Genomic DNA, 21951 nt, shown 5'->3' with positions numbered 1-21951 from the left:
AATCTCCTACGTACAAATTGGTAACCAACGATGGCTGTTTTCAGCAACAGTAAACATGCTATTTCCTATTAAAAAGAAACTCGACCAAGAAAGTAGTTTTATCTGAAAATTACAAACACGGCAGGTTGCTTCGGTAGAAAAAAGCAGCTGGAAACCTTCCATACAATATTTATCCAGCAAAGCAAGACAAACAAATCAACAAATCACTAGCTTCCCACACACAAGCATCAATAAAGAATTGAATGTCAAATGTTATCTGCTTCAAGAGTACCTAGAGTGCAAATATAAGAGATTGCCCCTCCAAACAAGAATAAATTTTTATTGACAGACCCGCCATTACATGGCAGCAATAGATCTTTCAACCACAGCACCAAGTTTACAAGTTGAACTCCACCTTTGCTCTCCCACCTCCCTAACTATGCAACTTTCCTATTCTGTCTAGAAGAAAGGATCGGGACGTCTGAGCCACACTACAGGGCGCCTTTGAAATGACTCGAAACACTACAATCACCTGTTTTTCCCGAATCATAACAATCACTTCCGTCAGTGAAGAGAGTTTGGGACTCTTTTCTATATCCCAGTAATCTTCAGCTCAGGCTGCAAGTACTATGATCACAATGAGGAGCACAATTCCAAAAATCACTAGCAGTAAGCAAGTCTGCAGAAAATATTATATGTCAGGAAATCATCTACATTGTGTATATTGTTCAGTGTAAGGAATATAGAGTGCAAAAATTAGAAGTTGTACTCATGGAAAAGAAAATACACACTATGAACAGTTTCTCGCTCGGATTTGATAGAAGGACCATGTGAAAATAGAATGGGTTGTATGATCCAAAACAGAAACAATCCAAAGTATACCATACACGCACACCCAAAAAAAAAAAAAAAGGAAAAAGGAAAAGAAAAAAACCAACCTTGCCACCCTTTTTCCTTTCATGACGGCATGTTAATCAAATTTGAACCTTCTAACAACTCTACCAAACATACTCTAAAATGTAAAAGGTATAAATTATGATATGCCCAAACGCAAAGCACTGCTCACACACTTCTAAATGGTCTCCCTATTTTTTAACATTTTCTTATATCTACTTAAGCAATAATGTGAAGTAAAGCATAAAAATACAATTAGTGGTAGCTGATCAGTATCAGAATCATAAACCTACTAAAGCTTTGGATTTGGCCAGTAGGTTATAACCAATCACTAATCCTGTGGATTTCGCATTAAATACAAAACAGAACTAATAAAAGGCCTCCCAGTAAACACACACATTAGTTAAGCACACCAGCCATAGAGTTCTATGTTCAGTAAGATGAATGGTAAAATATGATGAAGTACCAGAGATGAATTTGATCTTTGGGTCTTCGCAGCTTTGGCAAGTTGCGATCTCCCCTGTGCAGTTGCAGCATGTGCGTTCTCAACGTTGGAACCAATATCATCTGCAGAAAACAGAATTTTAAATACCAAACGACATACAATATGGAAATTTGATTACTAAAACAAAAAAGAGTGACCTACCAATCATAGTTCCTTGCTCGTGAACAAGCACAGCAAGGTCCTTGAAAATTTCATTCACTTCACCAATTTGTTGCTGTATTTCTTGTATTCCCAGCTCTCTTTCTTCAATAATTGCTTCATTAAAGGCAATCTCGTTGTCCAAAAGTAAAACCTCCTGTCTGCAGCACGATGGAATATAAAGTTACTAAATATAGGAAGAAAATGGGATACATCTTCCGATGAGGCAACACCACTACTCTTCGATCATAACATCACAAAAATAGTTCCATATAATGCATCTGAGCTCAACAAAATATGACTTCAGCATATGACCAACTAAAGGACGCTTGGATATGTAAGCTTCATTACACCAACATCCACGCCAGCACTAAATTCAGTTTTTAGAAAAAATGATCACCCATCGATAGTCATCACTTTCGCACAGGTTAAGCAGCGTGACTTCGAAGAAGCACACTTTTTGAACAAGGAGAGAGCGAGCGAGGATTTGATTTTGACTTAAAAATATGAAGAGGATAAACAGAAAGGAGAAGAAAAAGTAGGCCTTATACAATATGAATACGAGGACTCCGCTCCAGTTACGTTCTGATATTCTAGTTATAGTAATTTCTTTATCAAAAAAGATATTCTAGCTATAGTAACTTTTTTTCTTCTGTCTCCCCACATCAATTGATTTACTTCTTTCTTACTTTAAGAGAATTATCTTGTTCTTTTGTGTAAAGCGTCTTCTTCTACGAATTCTGCCTTTTGGCTTCTTTTCTACTGTCTCCTTCTGTCAAACATTAGTTCTTCATCTTTTTTTTTTTCTTTTTTTTTTTTTTCATATTCTATTCTCCTATGCTTGATTATAGGCTAATTGCATAAATATATATTGACAAAATATGTCATTTGAGATCAGTAACAAATACTTGTGCATTCGAAGCTAAATATTAGTACAATTATCAACGCAATTGGATATAAAATTGAATACTGCAATTTAATTTCTTTTCATGGTTGATTAATTCAAAAATGAAAATCAATTCGCATTTGAAGCTACCTTACTAAAGGCTTATCAAAGTTGCATATAGATGAACTTTAATTTTAATTGTTCAAAGTAATATTGTCATTGTTGTATATCGAAACTAGCAATGTTGATTGCAATTTCAATGTCTACTACTTTCATTTATGTTAGCTAATTTTTGTACTATTTGTCCCACTTTATATGACAATATTTGACTGCATAAAATATTAGATGTTAATGGCTAAACAGCCTCTCTACCCCGCAGAGGTAGCGGTAAGTTCTGCATACATCCTACCCTCCCCAGACCCTACTTGTGGGATTAACTGGGTATGTTGTTGTTGTTGGCTAATATTACATTAGTGATAGATGCTAATATTATAGTAGTGTGAAAGAGAGAACAACACAGCACATTCAAACCTTGAATAGTTAAATGAATTTGAATAATTGGAAGTCGTGAAATTGCACAGAAAAAAAATTATGTCAAACCTTCTAGGACACCCCACAATGGAAAAAGTATGGAGCATTTTATGTAAATTGTGTGCTATATTTCAAAGAAGTGTGCGCTTTTGCTTTTAAAAATCTTACCAAATTAAGAGGGATCTATAATTCACCATCCTCTGATGTCCCTTCCATTAATACAAATTTTTTTCCTTTGCATTTTATGAATGCCTAAAAAATTAACGCAAAGTTCTACCTAGTAATTTCAGAAAACTATAGGAGTTGCTCCACTCCTGATTCACAGTCGAGAACAAACGAAAATATTGGATCACTAGTGTCAGTTTGCTTTACCAAATGACTTAGGCAAGTGAGCAAACAGCAAGTCAAGTCACTCATCAATAACACATTCTCCTGGAAATTTTCTTCACATGTTACTACCACTAGCAAAATTTTGCAACTGCTTACACCACTTGCTAAAAGTTTAACACTATTAAGCCCCAAAAGTCAACCGGTATCCAATTTCTCTATGCTGCAAAAGAAAAAGATCCTGTATCTAATTTACTCTACCCAGCAGTCATCTTGGATCCAAATCCAGAGGTCAATTCATTTCCTCATATGATTGACATCAAGTCTTGCTTGCAAACATTTTGCAATTAATTGAAGCATCATGGTGTCTATAAACTTAATGGATAGCTGAATTTGATAATTATGATATTAGCGATCTCATGAACAAGCACAAAAGATTAAACCTGTACAAGGACATGTCAGCCAACTGACCTTCTTGATTCCATAAGGAGAGCCCGCTGTTCTGGACTCTTTTCCGTAACATCTATCTCACTGACGGTATAACTGTACCAAAAGATGACCAAACCAAAAAAAGAGAGGTATCAGTCACATTGAAGGCAAAACATTTCACTTGAGATTATAAACTAAAGAGAGTATGAATTTATCATTCCTGCAGTCTGCAGCAGAAGTTGCTTATATGTATTTTTTTAATATCATGAAATCCCCGAGAACCAGCGGCGCAAGGTTTAAAACTCGGTGAATAATGCACCCGCCCCTCTACCCTTCTCCACTTAAATACCAAGTGGGCGCTTGACCACACATCCTGTGCTGCGCTGTTACCACTAGACAAAAACCCTAGGGGGTGTTGCTTATATGTATTTCATGTGTTGATAACTCAGGTTTCTAATAAACAATTCATACTTTAATAAAGCTGATTGATATTTCATATAATATAGCACTATCAGAAGAAAATTACCTAGAAGGAAGAACTGCTTGGGGAACAAAAGGTGTATATGCCGTCTCTCTCTCAGCTGCAAGCCTCTGAGCCTTTTGAAACTCCTTCAAGACAGCTTGAAAATCTTTAGCGAGCTTAGCATCTGTTATTTTCTTGCTAGCCTGATAGCAGAAAGCAGGAGTTTACAGTTATTAGTGAAAGAGAAAATTTAGAGTGAAGAACAAGAACAAGCACATATAAGGCTAATCAAACAAAATGATGAGAAACTCATAATATAGTAAGGACAGAAGATAAAGAGCATGTGTACTCTGCAAATATATGTCATGGAAGTCCACACTGACAAAGGCAAACACAGAGGGGAAGAGGAAATACGTGAGCTCTTAATACTTACACTGACTTCAACACGATGATCTGTTTCGCTGGCTTGCTTAAGTTTTGCAGATGTATCTTTCACTAACTGCCCAATATGTACCCTCGTCTTGTGCCTGTACTTAAGAAAGTTAGTATAAGCCCCAAGTGAAACCAAGCTTTTTAATCCAATGTTAACTAGTACATGATAACAGCAAATCTATCTATTGGCTAATTGAAACACACTACACAATCTCATTATTGCAGCACCAAACAGGAAAACAGAAATTGAACAGCAAAGGTAATATTGACCATAGAATCTGCTCAAGTAATGGTTAAAGCATGACTGCCAAATTATGATTCATTAAGGTCACATATCGCATTTCTCCACTTCACTCCTCACCCCATTTTTTTCCTGGTGAACCATCACCAATTATAATTACTTTACGCCAGGGAATGAGTGACGCAACATTCAACCCAATCTAGTTCTAGAGGCATTCCCATAGGCAAACCTCTTTGAGTCATCCTATCAGAATTCGCTCAATAACTTGAATATTGTCTTGATTGTTGCACAATAAGCACCTTGCGCGCACACAAAGAAGTTCCAATATCAGACATAGTAGGGTTGCAGCAATTTTTAAATTTATGCCCGTACAAAAATCTACATACACCATACTACTATTTTTTTCTAAGTACGACTAGCTATTGCCTTCTGGAAACCAATTCCAGTTTGACAATATAAGGAGTCAAGCAAAGCCTTATTCGACCCTCTAAAAGGCACAGGAACCTAAAGTTCAAACTTCTTCCAAAAATTATTTACTACTCCCTCCGGATCAAAAAAAGAGTCCACTTAGCCATTTGCACACCCCTTAAGAAAATACTAACTCCTAGATAAAAATAGGTAATTTGACTAAACTACCCCTAATTAAATAGGCATTGGGATTTGATCATATAACACTTAATAGGGGCAAATATGAAAAAACAAGGTTAATTTTTTCTTGATTTGCTAAGTGGACTCTTTTTTTTATCCAAGAAAAAAAGGCTAAGTGGACTCTTTTTTTGATCCGGAGGGAGTATATATTTAGCCTAAAAACATGTTTTATCATTCATCAGAATCATATACTGAACAACATATTCTCCCAGGTATCCAGACAAAGTAAAGGTGGACAAAACCCTGAAAATTATTTTCTCATTTGATTTATCATCTTCCCCAAGCTTACTGTTTTTTTCTCTATATCAAAACTCTCAAGCATTCAAAAGAATTCATTTGCACATGTTCAATGATAAATTAGACATCGCTTTTAGCATGCGCCATGTACTGAGCCCTTCCTTAAAATGTAACATCAAGTTTCAACTATAATGCTCTCTCTAACTCTGTGTGTGAGTACTAAAACCGATACACAATGAGCCACAAATTAACAGTTAAAGATGAAATCACCATAAAACAGTATCAGTTGACCCGGATTATCTCAGGAAATTATAATGGGAAAAGGGTCAAAAATACCCCTCTACTTTGAAAAAAGGGCTAAAAATATCCTCTGAACTTATTTTGGGTCAAAAATACCCCTCCTGTCCTTAAAGTTTTCAAATATACCCCTGCCTAGACGAAAATTATCCGCCAAAATAACCTGAAATTATTTTTTAAACCCGTTCCATAATTTAAACCTGACCCAACTCATAAGATCCCTTATTCCCCCAATATGTAGGTATGAAGTTTGAGGGAATAAGGTGATCTTATTGGTTATTATCTCGTTGGGTCGGGCTTAAAAAATGATTTCGGATTATTTTGGCGGATAATTTCCGTCAAGGCAGGGGTATATTTGAAAACTTTAAGGACGGGAGGGGTATTTTTTACCCAAAATAAGTTCAGAGGATATTTTTAGCCCTTTTTCCAAAGTATAGGGGTATTTTTGACCCTTTTCCCTATTTGTTACTGTGCGAGCTCAATGACAACTATAGATATAAACTTATACAATAACTCCACAAAACATCAACATAAACGTCCAATTTTATTACAAAATGCAGAATTTCATCCAAATAATTCTAATTTAAAAATAGATTCTAAACACCAAAGGCAAGTCAGCTTCAATTTACTACAATTGCATGAAATCTATTGCAATTTGGAGAGCTTACAATTTCTCACGTAGCTCGGGTGTATCTTTAGGTGTTCCAAGTGTATTAACCAGCCTTTGAAACGTAGAAACAGCAGTGTTAATCTGGAATATTCCAGAAGCCACGGCTTGGGTCGGGTCTTGCTTCCCATTCATATACCCCCGTCGGGGCCCCAATGGCCGACCCGCTTCAAGATCTTGAAAACTCATCTCTCTTTCTCTCTTAATATAAATTCGAATTCCCCCAAAAACCCAACAATCGGAACCAAACAATTAAAATAAAGCCCAAGATTCAGCAGACGATTGAAAATGAAAACCGTAGAATTTTGGGGGGGTTTGGGGGAAGAGAGAAGAAATGGTGGAACTTTGGGGCAAAGGGAGAAAGAATAATTGGGCGTGAATTGAGGGAGGGATTGAAGGAGTAGAGAAGAATAAAAACAATTGAATTATTGTTTTTTTTTTTTTTTTAATATTTGGGAGAAAAGAAAATAGTGGGAAAGGGACGTAATGATTTGATATGCGTTGGGATTGTGGTGGGGGGTTAGGTTAATGGGTTTAGCAGGATCAATTTGAATTTTAATATTAATTAATAGAATAAAATAAAGCAGCGACATGTAATAGCCGGCGGTACTCGTGGTTATATAATGTGGCAGGTGGATGGTGTCGGCAGCTTTATGCGTCTGTTATTTGTACTTTGTTTTTAGCTGTTTTTAATTTATGCCAAAATAAATAGTTTCTTTCCTAATTTGAAAATAAATTTACTTTATCAAAATGATTTACAGCCACATAAATATTCAAGATTTATTTTAAACCACAAGTTTCAAAAGTCTTCACTCTTTCTTAAATGCCATGTCCAGTCAAATGGGTTCACATAAATTGAAACGGAGGGAGTATATTTTATGTGCTCCCTCCATCCTAAAAAGATTGTCTTAGTTTGAGTTGACACAAAATTTAAGAAATAAAGAAAGACTTTTAAAATGTGTGGTCCAAAATAAATCTTAGATATTTGTGTGGCTGTAAATCACCTCATAAAATTAAATTATTTCTAAATATAGAAAGGTGTTAATCTTTTTTGGACAGACCAAAAAGAAAAAAAAGACAATCTTTTTGGGACGGAGAGAGTATAATAGGGAAAATGACCTAATAATACCAATTTAAGACTCTATATTACAAAACATAAGGATATTTTTCTTTATTTACAAAACATACCAACATAATTACAAAATATACCAGATTTGAATTTAATGGGATGCTCACGATTTTAGGCTTTTTTTAAGGAAGAAAATCTGATTTTAAATATGGACTTAATTCTAGGATAGTTCTCATTCAACCTCTTCTTCTTTTTAAAAATATTTCTCTCTCTCTTTCTCTCCCTCTGTGATAGACATCATTTTCATACCTAAAGTCCATCTTATCTCCTAGTATAAATTTTCAAACCAATATTATAAAGTATTTTTTATTACTGAATTGTGAATTAAAATTGATTTGTATCGTTTTGAGATATATATGATCATTGTGTATTTTGAAAATCTGTATAAATTATATAAACTGTAGTTTTAAAAAATGTTGAAAACTAATATATGTATGAAATGTGTATGGAGTCTACTATATGTCATTTTTTAGATATATGCGGCACAATATGTATGAAATGCGGACAAATTCGATATCAATTAGTCTTGAAAATGTTGAAAACTGATATGTGTATGAAATGTGGATGGAATTTGATTTGTATCAATCAAAAAACTTATTATACATATATACTTTTTCATAATCTATACACACTTTGATCAGATTTTATACAATTTATATGTATTTTATCATAATCACAATATATATACAACTTTTATACATATTTCATACGTAGAAATTATAACGAATTTATAAATTTATACATATTGCATACAAAAATTAATATATATTTATTTTCTGGTGTATGAACATTCTATGGAATCTGGTTTGTATCAATTACAAGTTTATTATACATATTTTTCTCAAAATTTATACATATTTTGATTAGATTTTGTACAATGTACTTTATAATAATCAAAATACTCATATAATTTTTATACATATTTCATACATAAAAATTATAAGAATCTATACGAGCTATACATATTGCATAAGAAAATTATACATATATGTTTTTTGGTGTTCCTTACCTCATTTAATGTGTTTTCTTGCTTCTTTTTAATTTACCTAATTTGTATAGATTTTGTAACAAGTCTATTGATATATTTTGTAAACTGAAAAATATCATCATGTTTTGTAAATATACCCCCTTATCATGTACATATATTTTTTTTGTAAAATTTACTTGGTGTAACTACCCCTAAGACTTATTTATGGATAATATCTAACCTTTTTAATATTTATGATCCATAAATATATTTTTCAAATTTTACACTTCATAGCTACCCCACTTTTTTACTAAATAACCGTGCATCACCACATCCCTGTTTAGACGCATAGTTCCCAAATATACTCTATTTCTCTCCCTAAATACACGCAAGTAACTCCCAATCCCCCCCATTTCTGCCATAATTCAAATCACTTTCTTCCACTTCTTCAATTATCAATTCCGGTTTCACTCCACATAACTCCACATTGTTTTTACGGTTTCGAGTAAAACATTTTCCAAAAATAGGTAAGTTTTTTTTCCGATTTTGATTTTTGTATAATGTATTTCAAAGATATTTTTTTGACAAGATGCATGTTGTTTGCTGTTTTTTTTATTTTATGTAAAATTCTTTGTTGCTTTAATTTCATCTTCTCAGATATACAAATCACCCATTCCTAGTGTTGTTTTTCATCAAGATTCACAGATTCGATTTCAATGGCTGAAATAGGCTCTCCGGGCACGAGAACTCGAGGTATAGAAAATATAATAGATGGTCCTAGTTTCTCTTTGGGATTTACTCGAAGAAAACCCCATTGCGGGAGGGTCATCTTATGCTGAGAAGCGTAGCAAAAAAATCAATGATCCAAGAAGGACGAAACAATATCATGATGATAAAGAAACAAAGAGGAAACAGTCAGCACCAGATAAAAAAATTTCTCAAGTGCCGCTACAGAAGAAGAGAAAGGTTACCAAGAATGTTCCTGGAGGCAAGGGCAAAAAAGTAGTTCGGAAAAAACCTTCAATTGATGTAGAAGACGATGGAGAGGTATTTTCCCCCTTTTCATAAATGTATTTCAATTCACCAGATCTATATTTCCCATATATTTATGTGTATTTTTTTTCGTATTTCCTTTGATTTTGAATTATTTATGTGTTTTTTAATTTGTTATATACATTTTATCATCTGGTAGTTATGTTTTTGTGTTTTGTTATATTTTTGTTTTCAATCTGGGTTGGACATTCTATCGATAAATTGTTCATTATATTTAAGTGTATTTCGATGAATGTCAAAAATACGGATGTTTGTTATAGATTTTAAGACTTTAGCGATTTGTGTTTCTTTGTAGTTGTGATTTATTGTTTTTAAATTTTTGTATATTAGCTTCGTAGGGAAATTGACAAGTGTTTTACATATGTCATTTGGTCCGGATTCTAGATTTTTGGTCACGAAGCAGCCTGCTGTGGCCCCATCTATGCAAAGTTACACGAACGTCAATGTAATCAGTGACATTAGGGGCAAACTAAAGGGGGCTGGTCAGATGGACAAGTTTGCAGACTCTATTTTTGGGAAATATCTTAGAATGCAAAGATATGGATGTACAAGCACGATTGTTCGGTGCTTCATGGTTAAAGAGCTTAAGGGAAGTACATACGAGTGCTTTACATTTGAAATAAATGGAAAAGTATTGCGTTTTAGCATTAGAGAATTTGCACTAATCACTGGATTGAATTGTGTCTCCGACGCAAATGACTTTGTATACGATAAGACGGAAAAAAATAGGCTTATGGATGATTATTTGGGGGGAACATCTGATCACATCAAAAGACGGCAACTGATTGAGTGTTTCAACAATACAGATTGGGAGGACAAAGGCGAGGACGCGACAAGATGGCCATTTTGTATTTTATAAATACATTCGTATTCTCGCGTGAGCCTGTTCGATCGAACATACCTAGGATACATTTTGACGTTGTAGAGGATGGGAGATATGTTGATTATCCTTGGGGCAAAGAGTCCTTCAAAGAGTTGGTTACAAGCATTAGTCAGAAATATGCCGACTTCAAGCAATATTATAGGATTCACGGAATGCCAATTGCCATGCAAGTTTGGCTGTATGAATCTTGTTCAAAAGTCCCATCCAATATTGCAATTAAGTCCGGAAATTTGATTCCAAGAATCTTCAATTGGCGATCGTTGAAGAAAGACCGAAATTTGATGCTTTGATGGAAGGCATGTTTAGAGATGACATACACCGGTAAATTTTACACATGCATTCCTTTTTTTATCTAACTGTAGTTGAATCAAAGTTTATTCATTTGCATCCCATTGTATATCACTTGTATTTTGCCATATATATTTATTGTATTTCAAAGATATTTATCACTCTATTTTACTGTAATGTAGATCATCACTTTTTCAGGGGTGGTAATCATATGTATTGCACTATATTTTTCATCGACTCAGTCCTCTATATCACTGTTTTTCTCATTATAGCCCCAAAATATCATAAATGTTTCCATATATTTTTTTTTTTGAAACCATTATATGTATCTATACAAATATATTTTTATTCAATTTTTTTTTGATGTACTAAATCTATATCACTTGTACTTTCCATCCATATTTATTGTATTTCAGTATATGTCTCACTCTATTTTACTGTAATGTAGGTCATCACTTTTTCGGGGGGGGGGGGGGGGTTAATCATCTGTATTTCATTATATTTTTCATCGGCTCAGTCCTCTATATCACTGTTTTTCTCATTATAACCCCCAAATATCATAAATGTTTCCATATATTTTTGTTGACACCATTATATGTATCCATACAAATATATTTCATTCAATTTCTTTTTATGTACTTAATGTATATCTCATCGTTTCTAAAAAAAAATTCACGATTTGTACTTTTGATGATGTTGTTCCAACCACTGCTGAGTTGGAACGACTTAATTTGCCTCCTGTTGTTTCACAAGCTATCCCCAACCCAACAGACGGAGTTGAAGTTGCCGAAGGGAACGAGATGGTTGATGATGACTATGATGACTTCGCACCACACCACCACACATTGTAAGGGGTAAACAAGAAACAAAATGTCTCGCCGTATCTGATTCACCGCCTCATAAGAAACGAAGACAGGTTTCGGTTACAGATTCTACTGTTAGGAAACAATCAGCCCGGAACGAACCACTCACAACATCGAAGGACGCTTCGACATCAAGGCATCGTGATGTCCAAACGTACCACCAATGAGGTGAAACTGCTCAGACAAGAGTTTCAAGCTTTTAAGAAAGATGTAAGTGTTTTGTTATCCTTTTTTTTTTTTTTTTGTAATATATTTGCTTTGTTAAGGGTTTTGAAAATATTGACGTATTGTTCTGTCAAAAACACGTAGGTATCTCGCTCGCCATCGATCTTAACAAGTCCATGGATGATATTCGCAAGTGCATCGATGACAACTTCAAAAAGGTTGTTGAGGCAATAAAGGGAAATCAAACCTCGTAAAAGGTAAATCCAAAATAAAATTGATTTTATTCACAAAATACGATTTTGAATGAAAACTCGTTCCCATACTTTATATATATATATATATATATATATATATATATATATATATATATATATATATATATATATATATATATATATATATATATATATATATTATTGTGAGTTTCTTTGACAGTTGATTGAATTCATGCGAGTATTGTATGCCAACCTCGTATTGATGAAGGTTGCAGGCACAATGTTAACTGGCGATGTTTCTGGTGTTGGAACGCGCCGAAGTACACAAAGTGGGGATACTTTAAAGGCTTCAACTGAAGAGATTCAAGGTAGCGGTGACACACCCCCGAAGCCAACACAACCACAGGTACCTAAGAACAAAATTTACCTTTTTTTTTTTTTTTTTTTTTTCAGAATCCCAAAGTTGGTTTTGTAAAAGGATGTGGTACACACATGTTTACTTGTATTTACATAACAAATTTACTATATCTCACTGTATTTCTAACATTAATTTGTATATTTAACTACATTTCTAACATATCTAACTGTATTTCTAGCACTAATTTGTATATTTCAATATATCTGACTATATCTCACTGTATTTCTAACATTAATTTGTATATTTCACTGCATTTACTATATCTCACTGTATTTCTAACATGAATTTGCATTTTGTCGTTTCACTGCATGTTTTTAACTGGTATAGGGCGAGGCAGTCATGGTGCATACACATTTGCCGGTTCCGGCTGTGAATGTAGGCCAACAAATTATGGTCACAAGTGATGAAAAAAAGAGTGGAGAGGTGTTATCAACACCACATTTGCAACCTGAGGTACTCAAACATATATTTCTAGTGTCAATCATGTGATATATTTTGAAGCAATCTGTAGCTGATTTTTGCGTTTCCATTTTGATATTGGTAGCAGGTTGTACAATTTCAACAAGTTGGGGTAAATGATAATGCGGAATTCGGCATCGAGCAAATGGTAGCAGAGTTGCTAATCCAGTGTCCTCTTGCCACTGTGATTCCACTTGGTCCCCCTGCAATACAAGTCAATGATCAAGCTGATCTCTATATGTTTAAGACCCCTCAGAGTAGCAAAGTTGAGAACGTTGTACCAAATTCTCAATGGTTAATTCCTGATGATCAATTACCTAGCCAACTTGGAGTACAACCAACAACGGGGCAAGGTTCTACTGCTGGAGTTGTAGAACATTCAATCGAAAATACTGAACGCCGAATGATTATCCACCCAAGCATTGTGCGAGATAGGAAACCCAAAGAAATACACTGTGTCCCCTTTCATGCCAAATTACAGCTCAGCAGGATCTTCTGCAAGGTCTTCTGTCCCTATCAAATTTGGAAAGAAGCACCCCTTTGTAGAACATCCAATCAATGCCCCTGTGGACACGGCGTATTTTCAAGAATATGAAAATTGGCTCAAGAAGGATCTGTTATTAAGGCATGATAAAAAGTAAGTTTTTTAAAGCTTACGTTTCTTTAAAAATATGAAAATGTTTTTTATATAAGATTTCTAATCATATGTTTTTTTTTTGTTCTATTGATATATAGAAGAGACAAGGAAAACCACTATAGAAAAAACAAGGAATTAGTGGATCCTGAAGACGCCTATATGTCACTCAAGTTAGGAGTCACACTTGTTAAAGACAAAAACTGGTTCTACTTGTTATCAATGGAAGGGAATCTTTGGAATGATGAGGTTCGTTTTTTTTCTCCAGAATTTGCATGTTTCAATGTTTATTTCATAATGTATTTCATTAAATCTTCCTAATTTGCACTGTTTTTTCTTCATGTATTTCACTGTCTCTATCATATATTTTCAATGTATTCTACAGATCGACTTCACTGATTATCACCCTTTCTTTTAACTGTGTTTTCAAAGTGTGTATTTCAATGAATCTTATCCTATATGTCACTATTTTTACCATATGTACCTTTCGTACTGTTATTATTATTTTTTAAATAACATTCTGTTATATTTCTCTTTGTTATATGCTTCTATTTTTTTCGTAGTTTTGTATCTTTTTTCAATATATTTCGGCAGTATGTTAATGAAGTATCAATTGAGATTACTGATCGCCCCTATATTTATTTTGCAAAGATCTTGATGTTATTTTTTATTACCTCCGTAAGAAAGGCAAATATGAAGATAACAGCACATACAAATTTACCACCGTCAGCTGTATACTACATACCATAATCACCGAGATTTACCATGCTTGGAAAAATCCGGAATCATCCACAAGTGTTGCTAGTAAGGAATCTGATGTATGTGAGTACATAAACGGGTATAGGTTGATGGGTAATGTACCATGGCATACAGTTGACAACGTATTAATCCCTGTCAATGTGAAAGAGGAAAATCACTGGATTTTAGTGGTAATATCATTCATTGACAGGTGTGTATTTGTTATTAAACATACGCTATAGATATAATGAAATACACTTCTATAATGTATCTCTCTGCTGTTTTCTTATATTTGTTTCTGAGTTTTGCGCAGATGTCTGTATGTGTACGACTCATATCGAGCTGCAGGGCATGATGCCGTCGTTAGGAGAGAAGTGAACATGCTGGCTGCCCTTGTGCCACATCATCTACAAATGTCCGATTTTTATGAAAAGAAGAAGGATATAGATTTTCAGAATCACCCCGCTTACAAAAACAGAGCACTAAATGATGATTTTGATGTCGTTAATGTGGACAATCTACCACAACAACCCCCTGGAAGCATGTACGGCTTTTTTTTTAATTAATCTTTGAAATACAGATTCAATAACATTGATCTTTTTCTGAACTTTTACTAAAGCACGAATAAATTTTTGTTCATTTGGTTACAGGGATTGTTATACCCCATTTTTAACCGGGTTAAAGTAGAGTACGACATATTGGTGATTCCTATTTTTTATTTATGTTAAGGAGTCGCCACCTAATTATTTAGGGTGAATTAGGACACCTAAAGTTTATTAAAGTCATGTTTAAAGTTAATTGAAGGTGAGATTCTAGGTAAGGGTTCAATTAGTGAAGGCATCCTTTAAGACCCATTAACAATGGTTAACATTTTAATTAAGCAAAAATGTAATATTATAGAAAGAAAAATTTTTTTGTGAGTATTGATAAAGTTGTTTAAAGTAAAATTGATAGAAAATAGTAATGCATAAAAGAGTTTAGTTAAAATAAACTAAAAGAAGCGGAACATGTAATGTTTATATGTATTTAGAAAAAAAAATGAGTCATGCCGATTCATTTTTAAAAAGGAGTTAATGTAAGATTAACATTAAATAAATTCTAAAGATTTCATAGAAAGACTATTAGTTTAATGTATATTATGCGAAGGTTGTCTTGACAAATATGTATTTCAAGTGTTGGTAAGGAACTAAAGTGAAAGAGTTATCTCTGTGAAACTAGTTTGCCTTTTATTTCTCAAAATAAACTAACATTAGTGTATAAATCGTGATGTTTTGAAAATCCTAAGATAAAAAAATGATTCCTAACCCAAGGATGTATAGGCGCTATTTGAAAAATCAATTACTCCAAATAAATGTTAGATACTATAAATAGTTTAGAAAATAGAAGTGAATGTAATTTATGAAATAAACTACATTACTAAACTTTATCACTAAGGTTTATCTAAATTAACAAACAAGGAAAATGTTAGTCACACATCACAAATTAAATGCACAAGATGAAATGGAAAAGCAAATAAGTGTTTTTGATGTTGAACTCTGTTTATCATTTTGTTTAGGGATTACGTATCCGGACAGAGGGAGGAGTGATGTTTCATTTAAGAAGACGACGCTTTGGACTCGTATGCGAGATGTCATGCAAAAATAAAATAAAAAGGATTAGTACACCGCTTAAGATTAAACATGTAAAATATAAGTTCAAAATAAATCAAGATTATGTACATGTTTTATAGACTGTCCAATCAATTAACACGAAATTAAGCAAGCCCACCGATTGCTATATCTATCATTGAAAGAGATTAAATACTACCTAATCATGTTCTCGGATTATTATTAAATACTCATTATGTAGCAACCGTGATGTAAAGAAGCGAGAACGAATACATATATCCGGATTTAGACTAATTAACATCACCAACTGTTAATGTTATGAATTACACGAGCATAGGTCATGGATCATTTTTGGTGTCGATTAAAAGATTAACCATTACTACTAGTAGAATATTGTCCATTCAAATTTATAAGGAAAGTATCATGACTTAAAAGCTTTGAAACAAAGATCTAAATACTTCTACCCTATGAAAATATATAAATTGGACGGTAACACAAAGAAATATGACCCGAGACAAGAATATTTTCATTAAACCTTCATACATCATGAATAAAATAAAAAAAACCTATCAAAATAAATATTCTAAGTCATGATAACATTTATGCTCATCCACGTGATAAATGAAAAGAACAAGGAATAGGATTTCAAGAAGATTTAAGCATTGTAAATTAACTTAACTAAAGTAGAATCATAGTCATGCTTAAAACATTCATTATTCGAACACACAAAAATAAAATCATTCACACGGATTTTCCTAAATAAGCAAAGACAACTATATACGGAGGATAAATTGAAATATAAATTTTGTGGGTGCTTTAAATTTGAGGTCCTTTCGGATCTAATTATGAAAAATTTGAAACTTGACCCAAATTTCTCTCGTATAAAGTCCACTTAGACAGAGAGAGCAACTCTAGAAATTAAGGGTTCTTCCAATTTTAAAATGTGCAGAGAATATATTTGATATGGTAGTGTTTTAAGATGTTCAAAAAAAATCCACCCTTTATGTTGAGTCAAAATCCATTTGATGAAAGGAGAAAAAGAAAGAGAGGTAGGGTAGAGAGGGAGGGTAAGGTGCGGTGGTGATGATGAAAAGGGAAAAGAGAAAGAGAAATGATTTGGTAAAAAAATTGTGTCGTTGAAATTAGGAAAGAAGGAGCAAATTTAGGGGAAATTTGATTGTAAGTTCAAAAAGAAGGAAACATGTGGATTAAATGGGAAGTTGGAACGTAGAAAGAAACCAGATGGAAACTTTGAAAAGGATTTTTTTTTTTTTTTTTTTTTTTTTGGAATAGGGAAAAAGGGTAAATGGAATTATCAAGAATTTGTCCTCGTAAAATAATATTTTGTTAAAAATTATAACCGTTTTAAAATACGAGCTTCAAAATGAGTCCAATATTGATATACTTCCGAGCAATTGTTTATGAGGTGAAAATTGTTGATCCTTTCTCCTCTATTTAATTATTCTTGGGCTTCTAATTTAATAACTATACAATATATATTATGTCAAGATAATTAATAGTTAATATGTAGAAAAATAAGGATTTAGCAAAGTGTTTTCTTGTAATTGATTTGACGAGTCCAAACCCGAAAATAAAATGATGAAATAAAGTAATTCGTAATGTTGAAAATAAAAGTAGCGATATTAATAGTATGCAATAAAAAATAAAATAGTGAAAATAAGGTATTTAACTCGTCTAAATTTAGAAAGCCCGAGTGAATAAAATTAAATAAAGGAGGGACAAAATTGTGAAGTCACAATATGTGGCGGCTTTTCTGAATTCTTGAGCTCGGGTGAAGGCATTCCGAACATTGATTCAAAGTTTCACCGTCGAGATATGGTGCACTTCTTTGCGACTATGCTTGGGGAAAGGCAAAACCGTTCGCGAAAGTGATAACGAGCTACCGAAGACCGATCGGATGCAGTGACTATAGTAGATGACGTAGAGTAGATGTTGGGGGTAGATTAGATGTTGTTTAGTTTAAGACATTTTGTCATATGTTTTTGATGTTGAACCTCTGTGTGTGGATCAGTTAATATTAATTTTAGACAGTATCTTTTTTTTCTTTTCGCAACGAGTATGGTGTTATCTTTTGTTTAGTGTTCTCGGATTTTATTAAATACATTTGTATTAAGTCTCCCTTAAATCATTTCGTGTTTGTTTGTTATAAGTACACAATACATTTCCTTATTCATTATATATCTGAGCAAACTTTGAACCAAGTCATATATATTGGAATACAAGTCATATATTCATGTGTGTTCTTTAAAATGTATTCCTCAACAATAACACCGTATTGAAATACAAGGAAATAAATTGAAATATAATGAAATTCTTTAAATTTTACCCTCATATTTGAAATCTTTAAAATTTGCCCTTCGGCTACCCATAGGTTCCGGGTTCGAACCCACGCCTTGATCAAAATTTTAAAAAAAATTCGCAAGGCAAGTTTAAATACCGGCATTTTTGTTAAGGAAATACCAAAGTTAATGATACTTATGCCTTGTAAATATAATTCCTTCACAAAGTTATGATAAAAGTTTGCTTAAAAGTATGCCCCCACCGTAACTTTGTGAAGGAATTATCAAAGTTATGTTTACTTATGCCTTGTATAAGTATCTTTTCGATATAATTCCTTCACAAAGTTATGCCTCCATAAAAGTTTGCCTATTAACTTATGCCGATATACTTATGCCTTATGAGCAAACTTTGTCTTGAAAGTATATATCCGACTATATCTCACTAATTTGTATATTTCAATATATCCGACTATATCTCATCGTATTTCTAACATTAATTTGTATATTTCATTGCATTTACTATATCTCACCGTATTTCTAACATGAATTTGCATTTTGTCGTTTCACCGCATGTTTTTAATCGGTATAGGGCGAGGCGGTCATACACATTTGCTTGAATGTAGGCCAACAAATTATGGTCACAAATTATTGACCATATCAGTTCAATTCTATAACATGACACCAGTGAAATACATCACAGAAAAGAAAGAATGATTTCAAGATGGAATACATTTGATTTTTTTTTTTTTAAACATCATCTGACAACTGTCCTAGAAATAAAACACAAATGAAGACTAGACATTTATTTCTTCTTCTTAAGTGGCTCATTACCACACGAACGCCTGTTATGACCAAGACGTCCACATGTACTACAAGCGTTCCTACGTTTACCAATCATCAGCTCCATTAATGGCTTATCCCTCTTCTTTTTTGGCCTACCAGGAGGTCTCTTGTATCTCGGTGGAAGAACAACCTCCTCCAATATGTGTGTTGGCACATTCCACTCACTGTCGTCGGGAAGTGGATCAATCGGCACATCATACGTATTCACCACTGTATTTGGCTTGAATAATTCTGAGCAATATGCATCAGCCGTTAGATTTTTACTCTTTAAGACAGCCCAGGCATGTGAACATGGTATTTCGTCCATTTGGAACATCCGGCAACTACAAGTTTTCCTTTTCAAATCAATTATGAAACGCCGCGGTCCATCATTAACTGTATAAACATATTCAGTTGATGCCTCAACCTAAGAAACTTGCACATTCAACAACAAAACACTGCATGTCAGGTTCCATAAACTTAAAAGAAAACTTAAGGCGATTAGCTAAATACAACGAAATACGAAAAACAGAGAAGTATACCCTGAGATATAAACAAACTAGTTTTATCATCAAGAAAAAACTTACCCTCATGCGTAACGATTTATACTCATTCATTGAAAGCATTTCTTGGTATCGTCTAGAAAGTGTTGAGAATGTGTATGTACCATTTTTCCTATTTGTGCAATTCCATCTGCCAAACATCCTCCTAACTTCTTCAAGGAAATCAAAAACAGGCAATTCTCTAGCCGCTACTAGTTTTCCGTTAATACATTCCGCTATATTTGAAGTCATCGTCCAACCTCTGTTAACAGGTGAATATAGCCGAGACCATTTCTCCCTTCCAGCATCATCCAAATATTCCTTTACCCGTATATCAACATTCTCAATCTTTTGCATCAGTTTATCGAACTCATCCTGTGTGTATGCTTTGGCAAGTGAATAAAACACAGGACTCAATACTTCATCATTCGACTTGTATTTCTTAGTCACATTTTTCCACAAATGCCATATGCAGGCCAGATGAGGAACAGTAGGATACACCCGATACACCGCTTTGATTATGCTTTCGTGTCTGTCGGACACGACACACATGTTATCCCTAATACCATAAGCTAGCTTGAACTGCTCAAAGAACCAAGTCCAGGACTTATCATTTTCCGAATCTATCAAACCATATGCCAGTGGTAGAATATTACCTGTATATACATTTGTATTTTAAAAAGTTAATCATAAATTGTGTATTTTTATCAGTCTATATTTTAAGTCTACATAAGAGTAATGAAATCTATATTTCACAGTATATTTCAGTTTATACAATGTTTTTCAGTCTATATTATTGAAATTAAACAGATAAAATAGACATACCTGCACCATCCAAAGTACTTGCGGATACAAATGTACCATTATACGTGCTTTTAAGGTGTGCACCATCAACTACCACTATTGGTCTACAACACTCGAATCCCTTTATGAATGCTTTGAGTGCAACAAAGAAATACAGGAACTCATTTTCACATGATTTATGCATTTTAACATGTGATCCAGGATATGTTTTATCTAGGATATAGACATATGCCGGCAATTTATTGTATGAAGCAGCAGGATCCCCCCGCAAATCATTCATAGCTTTTTCTCTAGCTCTCCAGGCTAGCATGTAAGAAACATCTACGCCGAATTCATTTTTTACGTCGTCCATTATATCACCTGGGCTAACTTTCCTCTTGTGGTTCGTTATTTTCGGCTTAACAACCGATTCACCAATAAACCAACTTGTTGCTTGCCTCTGTGAATATACCTTGTCCTTCAAAGGGCATGTATGTTCGTCATGGAAATACCTAACTCTGAACAGTTCAGATTTTCCAACACTTGACGCTCGTAATTTCCATTCACATTCAGGCGACATACATACAACTGTATAGCTACAAAACAAAACATAGATCAGTACGAAGTCATTCTCAGTAACGAGCAGTTTGTAATGGTAGAATATTATCTCCCGCAAAGTTAGAATATGGAAAGCACATACCTTATAGCATTTGATCTCTCAGTTTTGAAATTGAATCGTTCTCGAATAGCATAATTTGCCATTACAAGTTTCAATGTATCCTTATCCTTGTAAATTTGATCTACAAAAATATCCTTCTCATTTCGCGTTGGAAATAATCAATTTGTTGTCTTCCTCTAAAAATACAACAGCCTTTCCACAATTAGACAGATCGAATTCATTAGAATCATACGCATCCATATCCTCCAAATTATCATCGTATCCAAGTTGAAGCACATCGTCTCTAAAAACACACTCACCAGTTGCAATCTCCTCAACATCATTATCTGTAATACTAACGCACATTGGATACATCCCCAAAACACTTTTTTCCTTCTTAAGCTCAACATACACCCTAACTCCCATATCGTTGTGTATTTCCATTGGTTGAGGATCCCCCTCAACAACATATTTTATTGACATTTTGTTTCTGCAACTATCCAGACCAAGTTGAGTTGAAATCGTAGCAACCAGTTCATCGTATTTGCAATAATCACTGAATACAACTGCATCTATTTTGTAGTTAACATAACAATTTTGATCGTTCCAAAAACCAGAATGTCGGATCAAAGCGGTTACATTGGCCATTTATATCATTACAAATAGAGCGATACGTTCTAATCTGCTCTTCCTACTGCTCTCCACTAGAACAACGTATCTCTAATCAGATAGCTGAAAAATTTAATAAACGAA

At 33.7% G+C, this 21951-nt stretch overlaps 3 protein-coding genes across 3 annotated transcripts; 1 reads left to right on the top strand and 2 right to left on the bottom strand.

Annotated features, from left to right (window-relative positions):
- Positions 1–195: 195 nt before the first annotated feature.
- Positions 196–7116, bottom strand: LOC132030153 (syntaxin-22-like). The gene is made up of 7 exons (XM_059419659.1): positions 6676–7116; positions 4586–4679; positions 4216–4355; positions 3732–3803; positions 1520–1677; positions 1340–1440; positions 196–658 (listed from the first exon to the last, which is right to left on the bottom strand). The coding sequence occupies exons 1-7, from the start codon at positions 6861–6863 to the stop codon at positions 593–595; spliced, it is 819 nt and encodes a 272-aa protein (XP_059275642.1). The 5' UTR covers positions 6864–7116; the 3' UTR covers positions 196–592.
- A 7286-nt stretch (positions 7117–14402) lies between these two features.
- LOC132069364 (uncharacterized) lies at positions 14403–15067 on the top strand. The gene is made up of 2 exons (XM_059462731.1): positions 14403–14697; positions 14800–15067. The coding sequence occupies exons 1-2, from the start codon at positions 14597–14599 to the stop codon at positions 15050–15052; spliced, it is 354 nt and encodes a 117-aa protein (XP_059318714.1). The 5' UTR covers positions 14403–14596; the 3' UTR covers positions 15053–15067.
- A 4128-nt stretch (positions 15068–19195) lies between these two features.
- LOC132031751 (uncharacterized) lies at positions 19196–21318 on the bottom strand. The gene is made up of 4 exons (XM_059421666.1): positions 21241–21318; positions 20583–21136; positions 19803–20413; positions 19196–19642 (listed from the first exon to the last, which is right to left on the bottom strand). Exons 1-4 carry the CDS (start codon positions 21300–21302, stop codon positions 19196–19198), a joined length of 1674 nt encoding a protein of 557 aa, XP_059277649.1. The 5' UTR covers positions 21303–21318.
- Between the last annotated feature and the right edge of the window lie 633 nt (positions 21319–21951).

Source organism: Lycium ferocissimum, chromosome 9 (assembly GCF_029784015.1).
Source record: "Lycium ferocissimum isolate CSIRO_LF1 chromosome 9, AGI_CSIRO_Lferr_CH_V1, whole genome shotgun sequence".
NCBI lineage: Eukaryota > Viridiplantae > Streptophyta > Magnoliopsida > Solanales > Solanaceae > Lycium > Lycium ferocissimum.
Note: the sequence above shows the minus strand (reverse complement) of the source record. Positions and strands in the feature narration are given on the sequence as shown.